The sequence below is a fragment of the Pongo pygmaeus genome, chromosome 10 (assembly GCF_028885625.2).
Source record: "Pongo pygmaeus isolate AG05252 chromosome 10, NHGRI_mPonPyg2-v2.0_pri, whole genome shotgun sequence".
Classification (NCBI taxonomy): Eukaryota; Metazoa; Chordata; class Mammalia; order Primates; family Hominidae; genus Pongo; species Pongo pygmaeus.
The window spans coordinates 11,751,995-11,778,444 of NC_072383.2; the positions used below are offsets into that span (position 1 = coordinate 11,751,995).

Genomic DNA, 26,450 nt, shown 5'->3' on the forward strand with positions numbered 1-26,450 from the left:
CTTGAGAAGCAGACATGCCAGTCTCTGCAAGGTTTTTGGTATGTATGTTATCTCATTAGTCTCCATACTCTAAGGTAGTTGTTATGATTATTCTCATTTTAGATGAGGAAATTGAAGCCCTGAGAGTCTAAGTAGCCTTTTAAGACTCCAGAGATAGTAAGAAAAACAGTTAGGTCTTAATTAAAACCTGAGAGTGTCCAAATTATTGCTCCTTAAAATCATGCTGTCTCTTTAATGAACTCCATTCAGATTTCATTAAAGAAAGGTGAGGAAAATAGGAAGGGAGAGAAGTGATCACTGTTAAAATAGGGTCAATGGGATAGAGAGGGTTCTGGGGATAAGAAGCATAGACTCGTATTCATTCCCTTGAAACCAAACTCAGTTTCTTAGAAATTATAAGGATCTCTTTCAGCTTCTGTGACTTTGTTGCATTTGTTGTGTTTTCTGTCCTTAAGATCACTGGAATATCAGTTAACAATCAGAAAATAATTTTAAAATTTCAATTTATGCTGTAGAAGTCAGGGAAGGGCCAGGCATGGTGGCTCACACCTATAATCCTGGAAGTTTCAGAGGCCAAGGAAAGCAGATCACCTGAGGTCAGGACTTGGAGACTAGCCTGGCCAACATGGTGAAACCCCGTTTCTACTAAAAATACAAAAATTAGCTGTGCATGATGGTGGGCACCTATCATCTCAGATACTTAGAAGGCTGAGGCAGGAGAATAGCTTGAACCCAGGAGAAGCAGGGGGCAGTGAGCCGAGATCGTGCCACTGCACTCCAGCCTGGGTGAAAAAAGCTCCATCTTGGGGGGAAAAAAATAGAAGTCAGGGAAGTAGAGAAACAGTAAAACCTTTTTGCACGGCAGCTGGCTAAATTAGGATTAAGGAGGAGGGAAGCTTCCTGGAGCATCAAGGAGAAGGGTTCCTAGATATTCATATAATGTCTTCTTGGTCCTCAGATCCCACATTCACAAATATTGAGAAACAGACACCACAGTCAGAAATTGCAAGCTAATCATTTTATTGGTATACGGAAGTTAGAGCTATGACCACCTTGTTCCAATGTCATGGCATTTGAATCATTTGAATCACAGTCATCTTCTTATTCACTTCCTGAAACAAACAAACAAGGAAGTTTATAGACCAGACTTGACATGGCAGGAAATGTTGAATTCCTCACTGGTGTTACTGCAGTAGAGTACATGAGAGCCCATCCTCTCTCCCCCATCCCTTCTACCTCCTGTGTTTCCTCTCTAATTTTTTCTGTGTTCACACTTTTGATGCCCTTGCACAAAATGTGCTCCAAATTGTTCCTTATGTGATGAAGAGAGAAGATCGTTCTCAACTTGTTATTACTTGCTGCTGAATTTGTTCACAGATATATTTACACAGATGGTAACTGGAACATATTCTATAACAGTGAGAAGCTGAAACCACCCTCAGTGTCCAGTGACGGGGACTGGTTAAAGACATCACAGCACAGCCACATAATGGGGTAGTATAAAATTGTAAAAGCAAACAGATAAACCACTGAAGAGATCTACTTAGCTTCATAAACTCATGTGGAAATTTCCAAAGAAATGTATTTTTTAAATGACTAACATATGTACCTGCATATAAATTATGGTATTAGTTCTGGGGGAAAAATATTCTAGTTGTCTATGTACACATAAATATTTCAAACAGAAGATGCCATAAAGTTAACAGTGGTAGTTTTCTGAAGGAGGGGAGGCAGGTAGGATGAGTTATGCCTTTAAATTTAGATTCATATTTTTCCATTTCATTAGGTATTTTTTGTTAGCTTAATCATGTACTCATTGAAAAGTAAGAATTTAAAAAATGAGACACCATTTAGCTGCTGAAAGTTCCGGGACCACTTGGCAGGAATACTGGACTCGAGAGGCTGGTGTGAGGAAGGACTGAGCAAACAGTGCTCAGGTGAAAACTTTAAATGGGAGGTCTCTGAGTTTGTGCACAGAAAACAGAGCGCCAGAGAGAACATGGTACTGCTTCCTCGTTGCCAACACAATTTAAGACAGATTATTTGGAATTTTGTTTCTCAACATCAGAATTCCTTAAAGAGTTTGTTACAAATATAGGATCTTGTTACCCATTTCCAGAATATCTGAATACAAATCTTTAGAAATGGGTTCTAGGACAATACAATGTCAATGGGCTTTTAGCTGATTCATTGGCACAATAAAGCTGGAGAACTGTAGCAATTAGAGCCCTTGGTGAAGAATAAAGTGGAATCATACCTGTCATTGAATCCTAGATTACTGGGGAGGCTGTCCCTGGGGAGGTCTGGAAGGTCTGCCCCCTTGAGGAGGGGGTGGTGGTCCCTGGGGCTGTCCAGCAGGAGGTGCCCGGGGCTGCCGGGGATTGCCTCCTGCTGGAGGTGGGGGACCTTGAGGATTGTTGCCTCCTGGTGGGGGTGGTCCTTGTGGCTTTCCTGGAGGAGGTGGGGGACCTTGGGGCTGGTTGCCTCCTTGTGGGGGTGGTCCTTGTGGCTTTCCTGGAGGAGATCGGGAACCTCGGGACTTGCTGCCTCCTTGTGGGGGTGGTCCTTGTGGCCTTCCTGGAGGTGGGGGACCTGGAGGTTTGTTGCCTCCTTGTGGGGGTGGTCCTTGTGGCTTTCCTGGAGGAGGTGGGGGACCTTGGGGCTGGTTGCCTCCTTGTGGGGGTGGTCCTTGTGGCTTTCCTGGAGGAGATCGGGAACTTCGGGACTTGCTGCCTCCTTGTGGGGGTGGTCCTTGTGGCTTTCCTGGAGGAGGTGGGGGACCTTGGGGCTGGTTGCCTCCTTGTGGGGGTGGTCCTTGTGGCTTTCCTGGAGGAGATCGGGAACTTCGGGACTTGCTGCCTCCTTGTGGGGGTGGTCCTTGTGGCTTTCCTGGAGGAGGTGGGGGACCTTGAGGCTGGTTGCCTCCTTGTGGGGGTGGTCCTTGTGGCTTTCCTGGAGGAGGTGGGGGACCTTGGGGCTGGTTGCCTCCTTGTGGGGGTGGTCCTTGTGGCTTTCCTGGAGGAGATCGGGAACTTCGGGACTTGCTGCCTCCTTGTGGGGGTGGTCCTTGTGGCTTTCCTGGAGGAGGTGGGGGACCTTGGGGCTGGTTGCCTCCTTGTGGGGGTGGTCCTTGTGGCTTTCCTGGAGGAGGTGGCGGACCTTGGGGCTGGTTGCCTCCTTGTGGGGGTGGTCCTTGTGGCTTTCCTGGAGGAGATCGGGAACTTCGGGACTTGCTGCCTCCTTGTGGGGGTGGTCCTTGTGGCTTTCCTGGAGGTGGGGGACCTGGAGGTTTGTTGCCTCCTTGTGGGGGTGGTCCTTGTGGCTTTCCTGGAGGAGGTGGGGGACCTTGGGGCTGGTTTCCTCCTTGTGGGGGTGGTCCTTGTGGCTTTCCTGGAGGAGAAAGAGACAAGAGAAAGACAGAGTAAAAGCCCATACAAGATTCATTGAATAGTTGCAGCAAATTTTTATCAGTTTGGGTAACAAGCTGAGTGGGGAAACACACAAAAACGGGACCAAAACATTAATTTATTTGCATTTTCAGTGAAAACATAGAACTCTGGAGTGGAGCGCTGGGGAAGAACAAAGCAGTGGAGGGCCTCTCAGTATAAAGAGGAGACAGAATGAGGATGCTGCCCATTTGTCTGTCATCTCCCTGCAGGCACTCCTGGCTGGGGGGATGAAGCAACACACTCCTGTGGTCATCTAAGCCAAGCATCTCTGCCATTCAATTTGGTGGCCTGCTCATGATGCCCAGAATCAAGGTTGCATGAAGAGTGCCTATATTATTAGGGGCACTAACATTAATCAATTCCTGAAAGGAAAGTTTTGATAAGAAAACACTGGAGAACTGATCCATTCATAAGCAGAAAAAGACAGTCAAAACAGATTGAGAATGAATTGGGATTTACCTGATATTAGGGAGGGAGATTCTTCCTGACTGACATCTAGAAGAGAAGCATAGGATGTTGGGAAAAGTTACATCTCGAACCTTTCAAGACTCACAACTGTTCTACAGGGAAAAGGGTCTTCCCACCACACCCCATGCATCCCCTAGGTTAACCCATCAGCCACCGTCTGTGAAGCTGGTGGAGGGGGAGGAAGGTATAAGAGGAGGCAGGGTTGTTACGACGGAGCAACAGCCATGAACTCAACATAGAAGAGCCCCTTTTTTCCCTCCCTAGCATCCCTCAAGACTTAATGCTAATTTAGTTTACACATGCCAGGTACTTCAATGTGATACTTTGGTGTTCTTATGCCCTCCATCTCCTATAAATACATTGCTTATGTTCACATGCCTTCTCAATTGGGGTAACCAGAAGTAATCACTTCAATACAATCTTACCCATACCACTGCCAGCACATTGAAATACTGCATGTAAGGGAGGGACAAATGACAATGATTGGCTCTGATACTTCTGTATCTCTAGTTAAACAGAGACAAGTGTTCCATCCAATTCTCTGTCTCTGCAGTATCTCTGAGGTGTGTTTATCGCCATCATCGATGCTGATCCACCATACAGCAAGGCCACCATCATCCCTATGTACTTACTGAGATCAGTTTAGGATCTTCACAGCTGGACTTCCATGAATCTGCCTTGAATTCTCTACTGCGTCCTTCACAGTACAGTTATATCTCTCTATAAATGCAAATCTTACCTTCTCATTCCCCTGGAACAAATTCTTTATTGGATTTCATTATACATTAAATAAATTAGAAACCCTTACTGTGGAATGAGGGCACAACAGGTCTCCTGATCCTAGGCATGAAAACTCTGCAGCCCCATCTGTGTTTTCATTCTCTCTTCCCCGTAATTACCATTATCACCTCCTAAGCCCCAAGCAGAGTCACCGCATCTTCTCCCCCTTCTGTTTTACCTTCATTTAAGTTCTCAGCTGAGCTCAGGGCCAGCAGGGCCACTGACAGCAGAATCACCAGCATCTTGCGGGAGGCTCTGGGGTTGCTCCCAACTCTGTGCTGGGAGGAACATGGTAACTCCCTTTATAAAGAGGAGCAGAACAATGGCACCTTTGAGCTCCACACTGGGTGGGCCTCACCACCTCAGAGACTGGGTTCTGCTTTGCTAACTGCAGGTCAGGTGTATCCCTTATTTTTCTTTGAAACTCTAGCCCAGAGAGATGAGTTGGATAGGATATGTTGTTAGTGTCTTATTTCCAAAAGGTACAACTATGACTTGAACGATGCTTTTGAAGGAACTGTGTCCAAGCCATCAGCACTGTGTCATCATTGAACTTTAGATATCATTAGAGTTTCAATCTTTTAGGTAAGACTATCATCCACTTTCCACTGTGCTATTTATTTCTGTTTATGTGCATGTGAGCAGCGATGCCACAGCCAGCAGTGAAGATGGTCAATATCTCTGGATCTTTTTATGCCCTATTTCCATCTCTTCTGATGTGTGTGTACAGATATTTTCATATTTGATGCGATAGAGATGGTTTCTGCTATCTGTGAGATGTGTGAGGACAGCACACTCCTGTGCACACATAGATGACAGACAGCTACCCCGCAGCCTGCTCAGGCTATGGCTATTGTTCAAGTTTCTGTGGATCTCACCCAGCTCAGGCAAGGCTTGGTCCTGTACAACACAGGAAGTCTAAAATTTTGTATTCTAAAGTATTTTTAGGGGTTATTAATGCAAAGTGGACACAGAAACCACCAGGAAATTTCTCAACCTGGAAAAACTGAATACATAGTTCTGTGAGGGAGCCATGCGATGTCATGTTGCTAAAATTTCCTTCATGCTCTTCCCTTTCTCTAGAATATTTTATAAAATTCATGCACTGCTTCATTTCTTTTAGGAATTATATCGAATTCTTACCACTTATAATTAAGTGGCCACAATTCTACATTCAAATAAGATAATCAGACACCGCCATCAAAGCCTCAACTGCATTGTATTTCTTTTCTTGGTTTAGTCAGTATTTGTGTTACCTGTTTTCTCAGATTCTTCTTCCACAAGGAGGATTTTTTCCACAATATTCTGATATGCATTCCTCCCCACGTTCTTTCTAGTACTTCTTTTTCATATTTTATTTTCTGAGTCAAGCTCATTATGTGTATTTTTTATTATGTAGCTGGCTTTTCCCCATGAATTTGGTGAGGTTTCCTTTATTTAATCTTCCAAGTAATAGGATGTATACTCCTCACCATCTTTTTTCATTCCTGTCTGTGTAATTTCACCATAAATATTGTGTTTCCAAAAATTCCTCTCAGAGTCCTGCATTGTTAGCACTTCTTTTAGCTGCTAGTTATTCTCTTATATCTGGTAAATCCCTGCTCATCAGTTCGTGGGATATACAGGTTAGTCAGTATCAATAGCTGCCATTTACCACTTAGACAATCTGAGTGTCTTGTGTAATTGTTCACACTTTGTGCATGGCTGGTGTTAATTGGAGAACACCAATTAACCAATTGGTTGGAGGTATGATGGGGGTAGAGAGGGTATGTGACAGTAAATCCTAAAGACAGGTTTCTTGACCATTGTGGATGAGTGGATCCTGGGCTGTGCACATGAAGGTCTGGTTTGGCCCTTCTGAAGAGTTGCGGATAATAGTACAAGGAGACTTCCTAATACAAGAGGCTTTGCTACGCATAACTTTGCCATTGCAGGGGAACCAGGCAGATTGGTATTTTCCCTGGCATAAATATAGACATACTTCAAAGGGGAATACATTACTAATTGGCAATTCTTTCTGGCTCTATGGAAAGTGGATTGGTTCTAGCTGAGCTTCATGAGTTATATCTTAGGCCGAGAGAGTTGCTTGGTCCCAGCAGATTCCACTGTATTGTTGAGATTTGTGTCTCTGGTCTCACAGACACTGTTTTCCATAGGAACCAGAGATGAGCAACCCTGCCTAGGTGGCTTAAGTTAGACCATCAGGTAGCAAAGGAATGTCAGAGACAAGGAGCAACAAAGAGGCCAGGATGACATTGCCTGTTTATGTCACCAACTGAGGTTGCTGCAGCCTGATGCAAGACAGACTTCCCCTTGACAGGAGAGCACAGGAAGACAACAGAAATGCCCCTAAAGGTCACTCATTTCAGGCTCTTTCCCTGATCTTCTCCAATGTCAGCAATGAGTAAAGATTTTCAGGAAAGCATAAATATCAGCTATGCACTCACCAGACAAAACAAAAAAGAGGTGATGGAAACGTGGAAATGGATACTGTCTGTGAGTGAAGGTGGGTGGAAGAGAGAAGCAGGACTGCAGCAGGAGCTTGGGCACCTAGACGTGAGTGGCAGCCCTCAGCACTCCACTTGCCTTCTAATATCCATGTTCATATTGCGAGATCCTGAAGGAACAGTCTTCAACATATGAAATTTTAGGAACACAATTCAGCTCTCATAACAGCTCCCAACCTTTTCTAAGTCAAGTGTTCAGTGGTTCAAAATTCCTCACTCCCTTAAGGCACTGCCCTTTTGCAAATTACGTTGCCTCCAATTTCAACACTCATCCCAAATACAACCACTTGCATAATCTTTACTAGAAGGTGATAGTTCAGGCCATGATGCTCTCTCCTGAAGAACTTTAATATCCTCAGCTGCTCTTGGTAACATTCCTACCCCAGCACATCCCATATCCATTCTCCTCACATCAGTCAGGGTGATCATTGAAAAGTTGGAATTAGATCATAACAGTTTTGTGCTTCAAATGCTCTTAGGATTTTCTTCTGCACTTGTAATAAGATCCAAATTTCATGCCTCAGCTCTCTCACACCCACACATCTCCCTTTTTTTTTTAAGATGTGGAAGATCTATGAATGGAACAGAAAGCCAAATCCTCCTCAACTTACTGTGTTCATTGGGTAAGCCAACCATTCTGATAATACAGTTGTGTTTGAGAATTCAGCTTTGCTTTGACTTTTCTAAAAACTTTGGTTACACTAGTAGGATCTTCATCTTTACATTTTTATTTCATGTTGATGCTCTCTAATATATATATATTTCACAATTATTTGAGCATATTTATATTCTTTCCATTTATCCTAGCAAAGGCTGATTATAATAGAAAACACTTCTTCAGCATTTACTATATAATATTTGATCTTCAGAACCATCATATTAGGGAGGTGTGATTATTATTATTATATTAATTTTGTAGATGAGGTGACTTAGGTGTGTGCCTAGGTTCATATAATGGTACTAAGTGGAATGGAAGGCAGTCAGTTCTCAGAGCTGAGTTCTTGCTTACTGTGCTCCAGTGGTTACTTGCTCTTCATTCATTCATTTCTTTACAAGAAAGTGGAGGGAAATGAGATTCAGAGAACAAAAACAAGTTTCTCTTAGAATATTCTCAAGGTTAAATTTTCCTGAGATGTTAACAGCTGAGGTGATTAAAAATATATTTTCCTGAGTAAACATGTTTGTTTGAAATCATAATCCCATTTAAACATATTCTAGTCTTCTGCTTTACCCCTTGCATTTATGTAAAGACACTCAGAAGAATTAATTCCTTTTTTTTCTAATTACAAAACCCTGTCAATGTAGATCCTGTATGTACTTCCTTAATCCATGCTACATGCATTTTCCTTGGGTGGCATATTAGCATTGACAAAATTTGTGTATGCCCCTTTAAAATGACTAAATTTGATCCTTCTAATCACAACGGATCTAAAATTCTAGAAATCCAAGAGGGAGCCTGGTCAGAGAGTTGTCTAAGAAAGGATAAACTATATACCACTTACATAGCTTTCAGTCTTCTGCATGAAGATGTTGCCTGTGTCCTGGCCCCAGAGCTGGTGTTCCACCCTCAGTGATTGGGGCTGTAGAAGGCATTTGTTGTCAGCCTAAGGTCAAGTGTCTGTAGCCTCATCACACCACTGTTATCACAATGTCAGAGTGTATTCTTCACCTTTCAGTTAAACATCCTATCAGTTCGTAGAGAAGTACAATCACAACTTATCTCATAAGAAATACAAAGCAATGTATGTCACCCTCATATTTTTCTGATCATGTACAAAGTCGGTAAGCTGATAAAAATTTTATTAAAGTGATTAATCAATGACTCACTTATTAAACACATAAACCTGTACATATCTCTTACAAAAGATGTTGTCTCCTCTGCTTAAGAACCACAAATTATTATTGTATTTCATTGATTTTGAAGTCCACATGTATGCATATTTATCATCTTGGAAATTGTTTTTAAAATATGATCACAACAGAATCATTCATCTAATGTTTTCTTCTTACAATGCTACCTTGACATCCTCTCTTGAAGGGGTGAGGTCTGTTTTTACCCCCTTGAGCTTCGGTGGAACTTCATTACTGCCATGACCAGTAGATTATATCAGAAGTGATACTTTGACTTTTGAGTCTATATCATTGAAATGCCATGCAATTCCAAATTGTTCTTTATGGAACCTGCCACATGCTGTGAGGATGTCCATGCTGTGAGACAGAGATAGAACATTCATTTTAAAAATGATTGGATCAAAGCTGTCTCTAAACAATATTCAATAACCGAGTTTGTTTCAGTAACCCAATTGCTATGTATATCATATATTATATTTCTACACATGCATGGCTACATAGCTAAAGATTTATGGATTATTCCTTTCTATCTTGCACAGTGATGTTTCTAGTACTTACAATAGCATTTTGAGGATTTTTTGCATTTATTTTTACCTTTCAAAGGTAGAAATAAAATATTAATGTGATTGAGTAACTTTCCCTAAGACATACACTTCATAGGGAACAGCATAAGACAAAGAAAGGAAAGAGACAGACAGAGAGAGAGAAATGAGACAATGACTTATTCATGAGAAAAATATAAAATACCTAGGAACAAATAGCAAGAAATGCACAGGATTCACTTGAAGAAGAATGATCAAACTTTGATGCAGAATATGCACTAAAATGTATATACATGTAAATTTCTGCACATTAAAATGCTATATTCAAATAGGACTAATTTTCCAGGTGTTCTGGTGAAAATTGCACAACAGTCCCCTCTACATGTCTGAGTTTGGCTTTGCTCATTCACAAACTCTGTTATATTTCTTGTCATTCCAATTCCACAGTTTTGTTTACATTTATTGTTTGTTGTCATCTCTTCTTTCATTCTCCTCAATCTTGGGTATTAATTTCCTCTGTGCTTCTTTATTGTAATTTTGTTGGGACATTGGGAAAGAGCAGAAATCACTCCATGTGTTCAATGCACTGTTCATTCCAATACCCTTAGTATAGAGAGAAATTCCTTACCACAGTTTCTAGCAGGTCCTACAGATGATCTTTTTGTTTATGACTCTTTCTATATAACTGTATTCAAGTGACTTTACAAGGCAGACTGCTGTTACCTGTGTTCCTAATTTTATCAGAAGAATATGCTGCTGTCTTTTCTTCCCTGGCTGCATTAAATGTAACATGACCATGACTTGATAATCACATGGTTATTTTTTACAACATTATTGAGTAAACATCTGGAAACAATCTTAAATGTTGAATACATTTTAATACTCTAATACTCTAACAAATATAATTTTTTAAAAACAAATGTACATTGTTTCAAGTCTATTACTTATCCATCTTTGGAACTGCCAAAGCAAATCTCTCCATATTATAAAAGAAAAAAAACTTTTGGGCCTTTTAGTAAACAGACATAGAAACAGAATTTTATGATATGATATGTAAAGAGTTTGTATTTATCTCACATTTTTACTAACCTTATTTTTTGCTAAACTTTTCTCTATATTTGCATTTTCTTGATTGAAATATGCCTTTGTACATTTTTATTGAGCAATTAAAGGCTTATTTAACTAGTCAACCTAACAACATTGAAATATGGTTTTTGTCAGATTGGAATGATCTACAAAGCTTCTGAAGCTTGAACTTTGGGTTCCTTCATGTGCACAGGCCCTTTCCAAGACCCTGTTTAGAGTGAACAGAATACAAAGAGATCTATAAGGGTCATGACCTAGCATGGTCTTCTTTATGCCAACTCCTTTACTCAAGCCTTTATGTATTTTTCTGTCTTCCACTGACCCATGGGGATCATAAGATTTCAAGACCTTCTCCTCCCTAAAACAAATTCCAATCGTTTGAGGGATATCTGAATTTTTTTCTGAAAAGCAGACTTGGAAATACCTATAGAAGCAAATTTCTAAATAATCTGATTCTTATGTCTGCAAATAATGGCTATCTTCCAGCACTGCCATAAATGTACTCTGCGATTGCAGATTATACACAGAGGAATCTAAAGAGTGTACTGTAGTGGTGACTGAAGGGCCTACTGAAACAGGGTATGGCTATAGATTCTTGCTCTTCCACTAGTTTTTCCCTTGAAGAACATACTCCCTGCAGAATGGCGTCTTCCCTTAGTATTTGTACTGTTTCTTCCTCTAAGCCTGGAAGGAATGGTCAATGTTAGCAATGTTTTCTTTCCTTTACAACTTACGGTGGGGTAAGGAAAATCCTCATGTTTGACTATAAAAGCAAGGGCAGCTTCATGGCCCTAATCCATTTGGGCATTTCTGCTAGTGTCCTGGATCCATCTGTCTCCACATCTGTGTATCCAGAGATGGTGCTGACTGTGGCAATTACCAATTCATGGAGGTTCTTTGATTTTTAATAGGAAGAGTCATTTCCTCAGAGGTTTTCTCTTTAAATGAAGACATTCCATCCCTGATTTCTAGGACATACCACTGTTGTTTATTCTGAAGAGTCCATGACTGGAACACCATGTAAAGCCATAGATTTTTGTATTCTTTCTTTATTCCAGCTCTTTGGTTTTCCTTGGGAGGGATTCTATGGCAGATTTACTAAGTGAGATTCTGGAACTCTGCCCCCATTTTGTACCCTTCTCCTCCAGGCATCTTGTTCGCTTAGCTGAGTACACTGTTGGGGAGAAGAGAGAATATGGTGGTAGCTCATGAGGACACGTCCAGTTTGCATCCACAGCCTAAGACTCAACTGAATAAACACCTGAATTTTAAGTCTCCCTAAAGGTGTGCAACAGCTTTGGGGGATCTTTAACCCTTTTTACCTCCTGTTATCTTTGGAATGGAGCAAAAACTAAAACTGTTACATGGGAAGTTTGTTTCAATTCTACCACCTGGTACACAGCTTACAACCATTTCCCAATCCTACTTCTTAATGAGCTATATAAAAGGAGAAGATTTATTGACCATTTGTCATACATTTTGGTCAACATGCCAGCTATTGATATTTGATATGTATTTTTTACATTATTAACTGAAGAAAAATGGATGCCTTTTACAAACGTTATAAGATTACTAAACAGAAATACATCCAAAGGAACCAAATTAGGGTTGTACTCTGGGAGCCTAATGATTTTCCATCAGAACTCTCATATAAATGCCCTGTTTGATAAGAGAAATGAGCAGGAGCAAGGTTGTGGTGAAGGACTCTACTGAAGCTTTCCCAGGGATTCATCTAGTAAAGCTTTGGCTTTCTCAAAATATTCTCAGAATAAGCAGATATTGTCATTCTCCAGAAAGTCAACCAGCAAAATGACTTGAGCTTTCCAACAATCTCTTGCCATGACCTTTGTGCTCTCATCAACCACTTTTGTTTTGACTGGACTTTTCCACCTCCTGGTAGCCATTCCTTTGATTGTGTTTGTTTTCTGGGTTTTACTGGTAAAGTCACATGTTGTCTCCTGTTATAACTCATTGAAGATGTGCTTATGGTCTTCATTGCTCATATTTAAATTTTTAGGAAAAGTTCTGCTCTTGTCTGTACTTGATGTTGGAGACATAGGTTGAGCATCCATTAAGTGAAAATTTTACTAAACTTTGATCATTCAGTTAGAATCATGTAAACTGAACTGAGAAGTCTGCATTGTTGGCTATTTTGTATGCTGCTAATCATCACACATCTTCTCTTAGGGTATAAAGAAGATGAATGTATACCTTGCAATATGACATGGGTCATCTGTCACTGTAGGCTTTAGGTTCAACATTGCCTCATTCCTTCTTGAAATGAGGAACTCCTCATTGAATTTGTGAACTGCTGACTTCTTCAACCAATGTCAACTTACCATGTGCCAAGTAGACAAATTTTTGGACACCGTCAGTGATTTCATCTTCTTCCAACCAAGCTTCACCATAAATTTGATGTTTGTACTCTAATTTTAGAAGAATTCATGCTGCTCTTCTAGGGTATCTTGAAAATGCTATCCTATTTTTCTTGAAGCCTCAAACTAGCTCCTGTTCAGACATATCATAGCAACATATTCTAATTTCATTTGGTGCCAAAAAATTTGGAATCCATTCATGGTATTTCTTTTTTTTTTTTTTTGAGACGGAGTCTTGCTCTGTCACCCAGGCTGGAACCCAAGCTGGAGTGCAGTGGTGTGATCTCTGCTCTGCTCACTGCAAGCTCCACTTCCTGGATTCACACCATTCTCCTGCCTCAGCCTCCTGGGTAGCTGGGACTACAGGCACCCTCCACCACGCCTGGCTAATTTTTTGTATTTTTAGTAGAGACGGGGTTTCAAGTTTGGTCTTGATCTCCTGACCTCATGATCCACCCGCTTTGGCCTCCCAAAGTGCTGGGATTACAGCATGAGCCACTGTGCCTGGCCCATTCATGGTATTTCTTAATAGAATATACATTCTCTGTCAACATTTTAACAACCCACTCCATATAGGAAGGCATACTAACACAAGAAGGTCTCCTAGAGGTAATTAAGACTTTTACAGCTGACTAGGCAGATTGGTTTCTTATTTTTCTTTTAGCATAAATAGGAATGTTTTCTGAAGATGGGATATAATACCAGTGGCCAAATATTCTCCAGCTACATGGAAAGTATAACGTTTGTAACTGAGATTCACATGCTTCAAGAGAGACACAGAGTGCTTGGGCCTAGCAGCTATTCTGATGTTATTGAATGATTTTCTCTGGCTTCACCAAACATTATTTGGAAAGAGAAGCTGCCGATGAGCAGTCTGGCCTAGGTAGCTTTTGGTGGCCTGTCAGGTAGGGAAGAAATGCAAGAGAGAAGAAGCAGAGGGGAGTGCCAGGCACATGTGACTCCTTGTGGGAGTCACTGGGGAAGCTGCAGTCCCACTTAGAGGCAGGCTACTCCTCGTCTGCTGAGTATAGGAAGGCAGGAAGTGATACTTCCAAATATCACTCAGCTCACACCCTATTCCTGACCTTCCCCTATGTCAGAAATACATGAAAGAGATTAGCATATCGTGAAGGAGTGAATATCAGGTATCAAGCTACCAGAGACAACCAAAACAGAGGTTACCAAAGAACTGAAGGAGACAGTGTCACTTAGGATGAGGTCAAAACAAGGAGCAGGACTGCCACAGGAGCTTAGGCACTGGTCCATGAGTCAAGGACCTCAGCAACCCACGTGCCATTTAAAATAAATGTAAACTTACTATGTGCCAAGCAGGAGTCTTGATTTCTACCTCCTAAAACCTGCTCTCCCCTGAGTTTCTTCATTATGGCTGTCAAAACAAAATAGAACAGACTAGGTATTCTTCAACAACAAAAATTCCTTTTCAACACTTCTGGATGCTCAAGTTCCATGATGAAGGTGTCAGCAGGTTCAGTTCTTCTGGGCCCTGCTTGCTTGCCATCTACATATCTGCCTTCTTGCTGTGTTTCCCATGGGGCTGCTTCTATACATACATAATTCTTGTGTCTCTCCGTGTGCAAATTTCTAGTTCTTATAAGGACAGCAATCTTATTAGATTTAGTTCCACCGAAACTCCCTCATTTTAGCTTCATCACTTCTTCTTAGGGCTGTTTTCTAAACACAGTCTTATTCTAAGGAGCAAGAGGTTGGCTGTGGATTTTTGTAGACCTATGCCTATCATATTTCACTAAATATTTGATTATATAGATATCATTTCTTTGGGACTTTGAGCTGTGTGAAGACAACACAAACCTGGCCATTCATGGCTGTCAGAAGGTTGGCTCTCAGCCTGGTCAGACTCACACAGATTGTCTAATATTCTCTGGCTCTGGCTCTAATCAGAAAAGTCTGGTGTTGTAGGATGCAGGTGTCTTCATGCATTCTATCATTAATATTCATGGGGAGGTTAAAACAAAGTTGGCCACAAAAACTACCAAGGGGTTCTGGAAATGAACAGAATGAATACACAGTTCTTTAATGAGACACCATATTTCATGTCTTCAAAATTTTTTCCTTGCTCTACCCCTTTGTTAGAATGTTTGATCAGATTTAGTTTGGGCTTTACATCTTTTAGGAATTTTTTTCTTATGCAGACTCTTGCTCTGTCACCCAGGCTGGAGTGTGGTGTCCTGATCCTGGCTTACACCATCCTTCAACTCCTGTGCTCAGGGGATTCCCCCGGCTTCAGCATCTTAAGTTGCTTGAATTACAGGTTCATGACACCCACCATGCCTATTTATTTTTTAAATTTATTTATTTATTTATTTTTGAAGAGATGGAGCCTTACTTTGTTGCTCAGGCTGGTCTTGAACTCCTGGCCTCAAGGATCCTCCCACCTCACTCTTCCAAAGTCCTGGAATTACAGGCATGAGTCACCATGTTCAGTCGTTCTTCTAGGAATAATTTTTAATCACTATGAGTGACCACAATTATATATTCCAATAAGATAGTCTGGTACCCACATAAAAGCCTCAAGCATATTGCATTGATCTATTTCTTAGTACCTGTGCTATCTGTCTCCCAGATTGTTCTCCCACACAGAACTTTTTTACATTTTTGCAATATTCTGAAACTATTTTCTCAAGACTGGCTTTCTAAAATGTATTTGTTGGCACTTTGTGCTCTAAATCAAATTTCCCTGTGTTTATTTTTCATCTTACATCTGGCTTCTTTTTAAATAAAATTTAGTAAAAGTTTTTAAATCTAATCTCCTAGGTAAGCATCTATAATTCTTCTTATTCCTTTCTTTTCATTTTTGTTTTTAAAATTTAGATCAACATACTGTGTTTCCGAGGTCTTTTTACTGAGTTTGTGTTAGTAGCTCTCTTTTCATCTGCTGACTTTTCTGTTATATGAAGTAGTTCCTGCCCATTCTTCCACGCTTTTCATGGAAAGTGCAGGTGAGTCAGTATCAACAGCTGCCACTTATCATTTCAGGCCTCGAATAAGTCTTGTACTGTCATTCAGTTTTTGCTCAGGGATAGTGATAACTTCAGGATGACCTTGTTAGAGGTATTGTGTGTGGGTATGTGACTGGACATCCTAAAGACAGGCCACTTGATCAGTTGGATGAGAGAATCCTGTGTTGTACACATAAGAATCTGTCCCTGCTCTTCCAGAAGGGTTTGAGGATACAAGGGGATTTCAAGAAGTTTGTGGAAGAACGTAATTAAAATATGAAAGTAGACAATATAAACTTTATTTCTGAACATTGTCTCCATCACATTCAAGAAGTTTGGCAAGTAATGACACAAGAAATTTAGCCTATCTACAAAGAATTGAGGGCCCTGGAATTTTCACTGTATAAATGCAGTGTTTTTACATTATTAACTGTAGAAAACAGAGTACACTTTAAAGATATTTTAATATTAGAATAAAAGAAGTTCAAAGATACTGCATCAGTACCGTAAGTTGGATGCCTAGTGATTTTCTTTTTTTCTTTTCTGTTTTATTTTCATACGTTGGGGAATAGGTGGTGTTTGGTTATGTATATAAGTTCTTGAGTGGTGATTTGTGAGATATTGGTGCACCCATCACCCGGGCAGTATACACTGCACCCAATTTGTAGTCTTTTATCCCTCACCTCTTTCCGACTCTTTCCCCCTGAGTTCCCAAAGTCCATTGTGTCATTCTTATGCCTTTGCATCCTCATACTTTAGCTCCCATTCATGAGTGAGAACATACGATGTTTGGTTTCCCAGTCCTAAGTTACTTCAATTAGAATGATAACATCGGCTTATGAAAGACTGGAGAAAGTTAGGCAAAACTTTAGCAGATAAATGCCCAGAAAGGCTTTAGTAGAGTCCTTGTCCATCACAACAAAGCTCCTGCTCATTCCCCTCATGAAACAGAGACACTTTGCCAGACTTTCGATAGAAATCACTAGGCATTCACTCTCATCCATTTATCTGCTAAAGATTTGACTTTCTTCAAATTCCAAATTCTTTCATAAATCGATGTTATCATTCCTCGGCCCTCCCAAAAGTTATCAACCAAAATACTTTGGGCATCCAAACACACTGTTGGTATATTTGCTTTTGTCACATTTACTTAGACTAGACCACTTCCACCACTTGGTAGCCATTGCTTTGATTGTGTTTTTCCCTTCAAGTGGCACTGGTAAAGCCACATTTGATCTCCTGTTACAACTCTCCAAAGACATGCTTAGGATCTTTTCTTTTCTTCTCCTTCCTACTTCTTTAAATTTTCATTGAATGTTCTGTTCTTGCCTGTAGCTGACTTGAGTACAGCAGTTTTGGCCCTCATCAAGTGGATAGTTTGCTCAAGTTTAATTTCTCAATCAGAAAAAATTATGTAATCTGAACCAATTGATCTTCTTCTTCTGCTAGCTCTTGTTTCTGTTGTTAATTGTCAGGCCTCTTCAATTAGGCCAAAAGAAGATAAAATTTTTGCCCGTAAGTTGATGTGTATGGTCTGCTGCTGCAAGTTTTACCTTCACCATCATCTCATCGATTCTTAAAGTGAATTAACCATTTTGTGAAGGGCTGATTTACTTGTGCACAAAGATGTCCTAATGCATCTGTGATGTCACCATCCCTCCACCCAAGCTTCACCATAAACTTGAATTTGTTTTTCCTACAATTTTAGTAGAATATTTGCTGCTCTGATACAGGCTGTTTTCAAACCGCTTTCTCAACCATGTTAGTGACTTAACTAGATCCTGTTCAGACATGTTGTAACAAGTTAGTACAAATGTATTTTGATACAAAAAATGTTTATATCCACGCATAACTTTTAAAAATCATACGTATTTTCTACAAACAGTTTGAAGATGCCTTATATTTTTGGAAGCCTTCCTCATACAACGAGGGTTGTGGCAGATTACTCTGCCATTGGCTGGTGATCAGACAGATTGTTGTTTTCCTCCCTCACCCCTTCTGGAATATTAGGGATGTTTGCTAAAGAGGAAATATATTACCAGTTAGCAATTCTTCTTTGGCTATGCAATAATAAAACAGTTGTAGTTTGGCTTTATGTCCTTTGAGGGGGTCATAAAGTAGTTGCTTGTCCTAGCAGGTGCCCTAATGATATCGGGATGACTGTCATTTGTTTCTACACACACTAATTGGACAGGGAAACCGGAGATGAGTGGCCTTCCGTAGTGACTTACAGTATACCTTTTAGTGGGAAAGGAAGACCAGAGGGAATGCACAGAGGGGAGTGCCTCGCAGACTTGCCTCTTTGCATAGGTTGCTGTAGAAGTCATACTCCTGGTGAAAGAAAGGCTCCCCCTTGGCTTGGTGAGTACAAGAAGACAGCAGGCATGCCTTCAAATATCACTCAGCTCAGGCCCTTTCTCTGACATTGTCCAATGTCAGCAATGAGTGACAGAGATTAGTTTATTAGGGAAGAATAAACATTAACTATGAAATCTCCACACACAAATAAAACAGAGATGACAGAAGAGCTGAAAGAGGCCCTGTCAGTGAGTAAGGATGGGTTGAAAGCAAGAAGCAGGCCTGCAGCAGGAGCTCAGGCAACTTTCGGTCAGTTGAAGCTCTCAGCAATCCACTTGCCTTCTAATATGGATGCAAACATAACTTGTCCCAAATAAGATCTTTGATTTCTGTGTCCTAAACTACTCTCCCCTGATGTAGTTTGTTATGTCTGCCCTAAAAAAAAAAAAACAAAAACACACTGTGTAATTTGAATAGCAGAAATTGATTTTCTCACAGTTCTAGAGGCTCACATTCCATGATCAAGGTGTTAACAGGCTCAGTTCTTCTAAGATGTCTCTTCTTGGATTTGACTTGGCTAATTTAGTTTTTTTGTCTTCACACACCTCAATCATTTACTCTCTGAAAAATTTTCACAGTCAATAAGGTCTTTTTTCAAATTATAGACTTATATATGTCAGTTCTGAAATTTCTATTATTATTTTCTATAGTTCCTTTTTCTGCTGAGAAGCTTTTTCCCATTTATTTTGAGAGTGTTCCCATTTACCTCATGAAAGTTGGCTGTAAGAGCTGCTTTTAAGTCTCATCATTTCCATATCCAAGTTGTTTCAAGGTTGCCATATCTTGATTGAATCCTTCATGAAGAATTGGTCAATTGTTTATAGCTTTCAAAAGTACATTGAGTAATTTTCTATTTTATTCTTCACATAGGCATTTTCTCTGTTCACAATACACAAAAAGTTCATTAAGGCAAGCTTTGGATACTGAAGGGTGGAGGCATTCAGGCTACATTGTAATCCACCCACTGACTCCACTGACAGAGGGGTTAGTCCCACTGACATTATTCTACTTGGAGCTTCTACATGGATGATTCTCCTTGGCCCTTATGAGATAGGAGTATAAGTATTTCACATAATACACACTTATAAAATTAAAAACAACAGAAAAGTGCACTGAATGGGTCCCAAGGGCCTTATCCACAACTTCTTCCTAACTTTTCATGTTTTGTACCCCATTTGCTCAAAGCTCAATTGAACTCAAGCACTTCTTTTTTCTGTTCCTCTACAAGAACCACAGAGTTTAACATTTGCTTCTTAGAGGCTATCCCAGTAACCAGGCAGCCCTGCTGTCTTCTGACTGGGGATTTACAGGATGCAGGAAAATGAGGCTGAGGTAGAAAGAGTGACTATACACCCAGCATGCTGGCTCATGACTGGAATCCTGCTATTTTGGAGGCTGAGATTGAAGGATTGTTGATGTCAGGAATTCAAGATCAGCCTAAACAATATAGCAAGATCTCTCCATGTATAAAACAAAATTTACAAAATCAACCTTGCATGGTGATTGGCACCTGTAGTCCCATCTAATTCAGAGGGTGATCTGGAAGAATTGCTTGATCCCAGGAGTTCAAGACTGCAGTGAGCCATGATTGCACCACTGTACTCCAGCTTAAGTGACAGAACAAGTCGCTGTCTCTAAAAAGAAATAATAACACTAATAATAACAATAATAATAATAAATGACTATTGCAACTGAAAAGCTTTTTTTCCCCCACCTTGGCTTCTAGCCCCAGGGTCTACCTCCTTTAAATACATCTCCAGTGTCTATGGACTCAACAGACTTGCAGTCTCTTCCTTACTTTCCCCTTCTATACCACTGTAGCTCTATCCTGTATCCTCAGCATGCCTTCCCCCACTCCAACAGAATCAAGTACAATGGTAAATTGAGCAAGCATAGGCAATAGAGCTATAAATATTTATGCTTCTACCCTCCTTGATATTTTTGCAAGATTTGGAGATGGGTATGTAGGGTCTTTAGTCCTTCTTGGGTCAGGGTCATCTCAGGCCCAACCCGAATCCTTAAAAGGAACTGAGATCAGAGTAGAGGAAAAGAAGTAATAAGAGAGATGTAAACAAAGTGTCTTCATGCAAGTAAGTAAGACACATTTACTGTCTAATTCAAGCATTGTAGTCACAGCCTAAGACTCAACTGAATAAACACCTGAATTTTAAGTCTCCTCAAAGGTGTGCAACAGCTTTGGGGCAACTTTAACCCTTTACCTCCTGTTATCTTTGGAATGGAGCAAAAACTAAAAGTGTTACATCGGAAGTTTGCTTTAATTCTACCACCTGGTACTCAGTTTACAACCGTTTCCCAATCCTACTTGTTAGTGAGCTATATAAAAGGAGAAAAATTATTGACCACTTGTCATACATTTTGGTCAACAAGCCAGCTATTGATATGTATTTTTTACATTATAAACTGAAGAAAAATGGATGCCTTTTACAAACGTTATAAGATTACAAAACAAAAAGAAAATGAAAGAAACCAAATTAGGGTTGTGATGTGTCCAGAATTGGTTCCTTCCAGTGGGTTCTTGGTCTCACTGACTTCAAGAATGAAGCTGCGGACTCTTGCAGTGAGTGTTACAGTTCTTAAAGATGGTGTGTCCATAGTTCATTCCTTCAGATGTTCAGATGTGTCCGGAGTTTCTTCCTTCCAGTGGGTTCTTGGTCTCACTGACTTCAGGAGTGAGGCTGCAGACCTTCACAGTGAGTGTTACAGCTCTTAAAGCTGTGTCCAAAGTTGTTTGTTCCTCCCGGTGGGTTGATGGTCTCACTGACTTCAGGAATGAAGCCGCAGACCCTCTCGGTGGGTGATACAACTCATAAAGGTAGTGCAGACCCAAGTAGTGAGCAGCAGCAAGATTTGTTGTGAAGGGCAAAAGAACAAAGCTTCCACAGCATGGAAGGGGACCCAAGCAAGTTGCCACTGCTGGCTAGGTTGGCCAGCTTTTATTCCCTTATTTGGCCCTGCGCACATCCCGCTGATGTACATTTGACAGAGCGCTAATTCGTCCATTTTGCAGAGTGCTGGTTTGTCCATTTTACAGGGTGCTGATTGGTGCATTTGAAATCCTGTAGCTAGACACAGAGTGCTGATTGGTGCATTTTTACAGAGTGCTGATTGGGGCATTTACAATCCTTTAGCTAGACACAGAATGCTGATTGGTTCGTTTTTACAGAGTGCTGATTTGTGCATTCACAATCCTTTAGCTAGACAGAGAGCACTGATTGGTGCATTTTTATAGAGTGTATATATTTTATACAATAAGCTCTACTAGAGGTAACTTAGAATTTTCCAGCTGACTAGTCAGATTGGTTTCTTGTTTTTCTTCTAGGATAAATAGGGATGTTTTCTGAAGATGGAATGTAATACCAGTGGCCAAATATTCTCCAGCTATATGGAAAGGTTCACATTTGTAACTGAAATTCACATTCTTTAAGAGAGACACAGAGTGCTTGGGCCAATCTGGTGTCCTGATGTTATTGAATGATTTTCTCTGGTCTCAACAAACATTGTTTGAAAAGGAAGCTGGCGATGAGCAGTCTGGCCTAGGTAGCTTATGGTGGCCCATCAGGAAGGAAAGAAATGCAAGAGAAAAGAAGCAGAGGGGAGTGCCAGGCAGATCTGACTCCTTGTGGGAGTCAGTGGGGAACCTGCAGTCCTGCTTGGAGACAGACTTCTCCTTGTCTGCTGAGTACAGCAAGACAAGAGGTGATGCTTCCAAATATCACTCAGCTCATGCCCTGACCTTCTCCTATATCAGAAATGAGTGAAAGAGATTAGCATATCAGGAAGGAGTAAATATCAGATATCAAGCTACCACACACAACCAAAACAGAGGTTACCAAAGAACTGAAGGAGACACTGTTCCTGATTTAGGATGGGGTCAAAGCAAGGAGCAAGACTGCAACAAAAGCTTAGGCACTTGTCCATGAGTCAAGGACCTCAGCAATCCACTTGCCACTTAAAATAATGTAAACTTACCATTTACATTACACTCCTGTGCCAAGCAGGACTCTTAATTTCTGCCTCCTAAAACGTGCTCTCCCCTGAATTTCTTCATTATAGCTGTCCAAACAAAATATCAGAGACTAATATTCTTAAGCAACAGAAATTACTTTCCAACACTTCTGGATGCTCAAGTTCCACGGTGAAGGTGTCAGCAGGTTCAGTTCTTCTGGGCCCTGTCTGCTTGGCATCTAGATATCACCTTCTTGCTGTGTCCTCCCATGGGGCTGCGTCTGTGCCTATGTACTTCTTGTGTCTCTCTGTGTGCAAATTTCCAGTTCTTATAAGGAATTTCCACTTCTTCTAAGGACACTCATCTTATTGGATTTAGTTCCACTGAAACTCCCTCATTTTAGCTTGATCATCTCTTCTTAGGGCTGTTTTCTAAACACAATCATATTCTAAGGAACAAGAGGTTGGCTGTGGAGTTTTGTACACCTATGCCTATCATATTTTGCTAAATATTTGATTATATAGAGATTATGTCTTTGGAACTTTGAGCTGTGTGCAGACAACACAAACCTGGCCATTCATGGCTGACAGAAGGTTGGCCCTCAGCCTGGTCGGACCCACACAGATTGTCGAATATTCCTTGGATCTGGCTCTGATCAGAAAAGTCTTGGTGTTGTAGGATACAGGTGTCTTAACGTATTCTATTATTAATATTCATGGAGAGGTTAAAACAAAGTTGGCCACAAAAACTACCAGAGATTTCTAGAAATGAACAGAATGAATACAAGTTCTTGAATGAGCCATCCTATTTCATGTCTTTAAGAATTTTTTCTTGCTCTTCCCCTTTATTAGAATGTTTGATCAGATACAGTTTGGGCTTTATGTCTCACAGGATTATATATATATAGGCTCTCGCTATGTCACCCAGGCTGGAGTGTGGTGTTGTGATCATGTCTTCCAGCATCCTTGAACTCCTGTGCTCTGGTGATTCCCCCCACTTCAACCACTTCAGTTGTTTGAATTACAGTTTCATGACACCCACCATGCCCGTTTATTATTTTTAATTTATTTAAAAATGTTTTGAAAAGATGGATCCACAATTTGTTGCTCAGGCTGGTCTTGAAATCCTGGCCTCAAGGGACCCATCCAACTCACCCTCCCAAAGTCCTGGGATAACAGGCATGAGTCACCACCTTCAGTTGTTCTTCTAGGAAAAATTTTTAATCACTCCCACTTATAATGAGTGGCCATAATTATATATTCCAATGAGATAGTCAGAAACCCAAATAAAGGCCTCAAGGCTATTGGACTGATCTATTTCTTAGTACCTATGCTGTCTCCCAGATTGGTCTTCCACAAAGAAATTTTTTATTTTTGCAATATTCTCTAAGTATTTTCTCCCCACTCTCTTTCTAAAATGTATTTGTTGACATTTTCTGTTCTAAATAATCTTCCCTGTGTTAATTTTTCATCTTATATCTGGCTTACTTTTAAATAAATTTTGGGAATTTTTTAAAATCAAATCTACTAAGTAAGCATCTATAATTCTTCTTACTCCTTTCATTTTATGTTTGTTTTTAAAATTTGGATCAATATACTGTATTTCCAAAGTCTTTTTACTGAGTTTGTGTTGGTAGCTCTCTTTTCATCTGCTGACTTCTCTGTTACATAAAGTAGTTCCTGCCCATCATTTCATCTTTTTATGGAAAGTACAGGTTAGTCAGTATTAACAGCTGCCACTTATCATTTCGGGCCTCAAATAACTCTTGTGACATCATTCTGTTTTTGCTCAGGGATAGTGATAACTTCAGGATACCTTGTTAGAGGTATTGTGTGTGGGGCTGCCACTGGAAATCCTAAAGACAGGCCACTTGATCATTTGGATGAGAGGATCCTGTGTTGTACACATTAGAATCTGATCCTGCTCTTCCAGATGGGTTTGAAATACAAGGGATTTCAAAAAGCTTGTGGAAGAATGCAATTACAAAATGAAATTAGACATTATATAAACTTTATTTCTTAACATAACCTCCACCACATTCAAGAAGGTTTGCAAGTAATGATACAAATAATTTAGCCTATCCATAAAGAATTGAGGGTCCTGAGAATTTCACCATATAAATGTAGTCTTTTCACATTATTAACTGAAGAAAACAGCATACACATTAAAGTATTTTTATCTTAGAAAAAAAAGAATTCTGAGGAACAGCTCCAGTCTACAGCTCCCAGCATGAGCAACACAAGAGATGAATGATTTCTGCATTTCCAACTGAGGTACTGGATTCATCTCACTGGGGATTGTCATACAGTGGGTGCAGGACAGTGGGTGCAGTGCACCGGGTGTGAGCCAAAGCAGGGTGAGGCACCACCTCACCCAGGAAGCACAAAGAGTCAGGGAATTCCCTTTCCTAGCCAAGGAAAGGGGTGACAGATGGCACCTGGAAAATCGGGTCACTCACGCCCTAATACTGTGCTTTTCTGACAGTCTTAGCAAACAGCACACCAGGAGATTATATCCTGTTCCTGGCTTAGAGGGTGCTACACCCATGGAGCCTCACTCATTGCTAGCACAGCAGTCTGAGATCAAACTGCAAGGTGGCAGCGAGGCTGGGGCAGGGGCACCCACCATTGCTGAGGCTTGAGCAGGTTAACAAAGCGGCCAGGAAGCACAAACTGGGTGGAGCCCACCGCATCTCAAGGAGGCCTGCCTGCCTCTGTAGACTCCACCTCTGGGGGCAAGGCATAGCCAAAGAAAAGGCAGCAGAAACCTCTGCAGACTTAAATGTCCCTGTCTGACAGATTGGAAGACAGTAGTGTTTCTCCCAGCATGCAGCGTGAGATCTGAGAATGGACAGTCTTCCTCCTCAAGTGGGTCCCTGACCCTGAGTAGCCTAACTAGGAGGCACCCCCCAGTAGGGGCACACTGACACCACACACAGCCGGGTACCCCTCTGAGACAAAAGTTCCACAGGAAGGATCAGGCAGCAACATTTTCTATTCACCAATATTTGCTGTTCTGCAGCCTCCACTGCTGATACCCAGGCAAACAGGGTCTGGAGTGGACCTCCAGGAAACTCCCACAGACCTGCAGCTGAGGGTCCTGAGTGTTAGAAGGAAAATTAACAAACGGAAATGACATACACACCAAAACCCCATCTGTACGTCACCATCATCAAAGACCAAAGGTAGATAAAACCACAAAGATGGGGAAAAAACAGAGCAGAAAAACTGAAAATTCTGAAAATCAGAGCGCCTCTCCTCCTCCAAAGGAATGCAGCTCCTCAGCAGCAACAGAACAAAGCTGGACAGAGAATGACTTTGATGAGTTGATAGAAGAAGGCTTCAGATGATCAAACTACTCCAAGCTAAAGGAGGAAGTTTGAACCCACGGCAAAGACGTTAAAAACCTTGAAAAAAAATTAGATGAATGGCTAACTAGAATAAGCAATGCAGAGATGTCCTTAAAGGACTTGACGGAGCTCAAAACCATGGCACAAGAACTACGTGATGAATGTACAAGCCCAGTAGCTGATTCAATCAACTGGAAGAAAGGGTATCAGTGATAGAAGATCAAATGAATGAAATGAAATGAGAAGAGAAGTTTAGAGAAAAAAGAATAAAAAGAAACGAACGAAGTCTCCAAGAAATATGGTACTATGTGAAAAGACCAAATCTATGTCTGATTGGTATACCCGAAACTGAAGGGGAGAATGGAACCAAGTTGGAAAACACTCTGCAGGATATTATCCAGGAGAACTTCCCCAATCTAGCAAGGCACGCCAACATTCAAATTCAGGAAACACAGAGAATGCCACAAAGATACACCTCAAGAAAAGCAACTCAAAGACACATAATTGTCAAATTAACCAAAGTTGAAATGAAGGAAAAAATGTTAAGGGCAGGCAGAGAAAAAGGTCGGGTTATCCACAAAGGGAAGCCCATCAGGCTAACAGCAGATTTCTCAGCAGAAACTCTACAAGCCAGAAGAGAGTGGGGACAAATATTCAACATTCTTAAAGAAAAGAATTTAAAACCCAGAATTTCATATCCAGCCAAACTAAGCTTCATAACTGAAGGAGAAATAAAACAC

General features: G+C 40.8%; 2 protein-coding genes across 8 annotated transcripts in view; one reads left to right on the top strand and one right to left on the bottom strand.

Moving 5' to 3' along the window:
• The window catches only part of SMIM10L1 (small integral membrane protein 10 like 1), a 278,859-nt gene that overhangs the window by 228,674 nt on the left and 23,735 nt on the right, over nucleotides 1-26,450 (top strand). For 3 of the 7 annotated variants that reach the window (XM_054445346.2, XM_063672423.1, XM_054445348.2), the window contains exon 3: nucleotides 7,766-7,827. The exons of 3 other annotated variants lie outside the window; for them this stretch is intronic. In XM_054445346.2, the coding sequence (XP_054301321.1) occupies nucleotides 7,766-7,827 (62 nt within the window). Of the gene's footprint in view, nucleotides 1-7,765; nucleotides 7,828-24,545; nucleotides 24,610-26,450 lie in introns of those variants that run through there. One more of the 7 variants, XM_063672425.1, reaches the window with a different exon arrangement.
• On the bottom strand, nucleotides 1,013-4,939 carry LOC129009835 (basic salivary proline-rich protein 2). Its single transcript, XM_054443428.1, has 3 exons — nucleotides 4,876-4,939; nucleotides 2,258-3,390; nucleotides 1,013-1,112 (listed from the first exon to the last, which is right to left on the bottom strand). The coding sequence occupies exons 1-2, from the start codon at nucleotides 4,937-4,939 to the stop codon at nucleotides 2,276-2,278; spliced, it is 1,179 nt and encodes a 392-aa protein (XP_054299403.1). The 3' UTR covers nucleotides 1,013-1,112; nucleotides 2,258-2,275.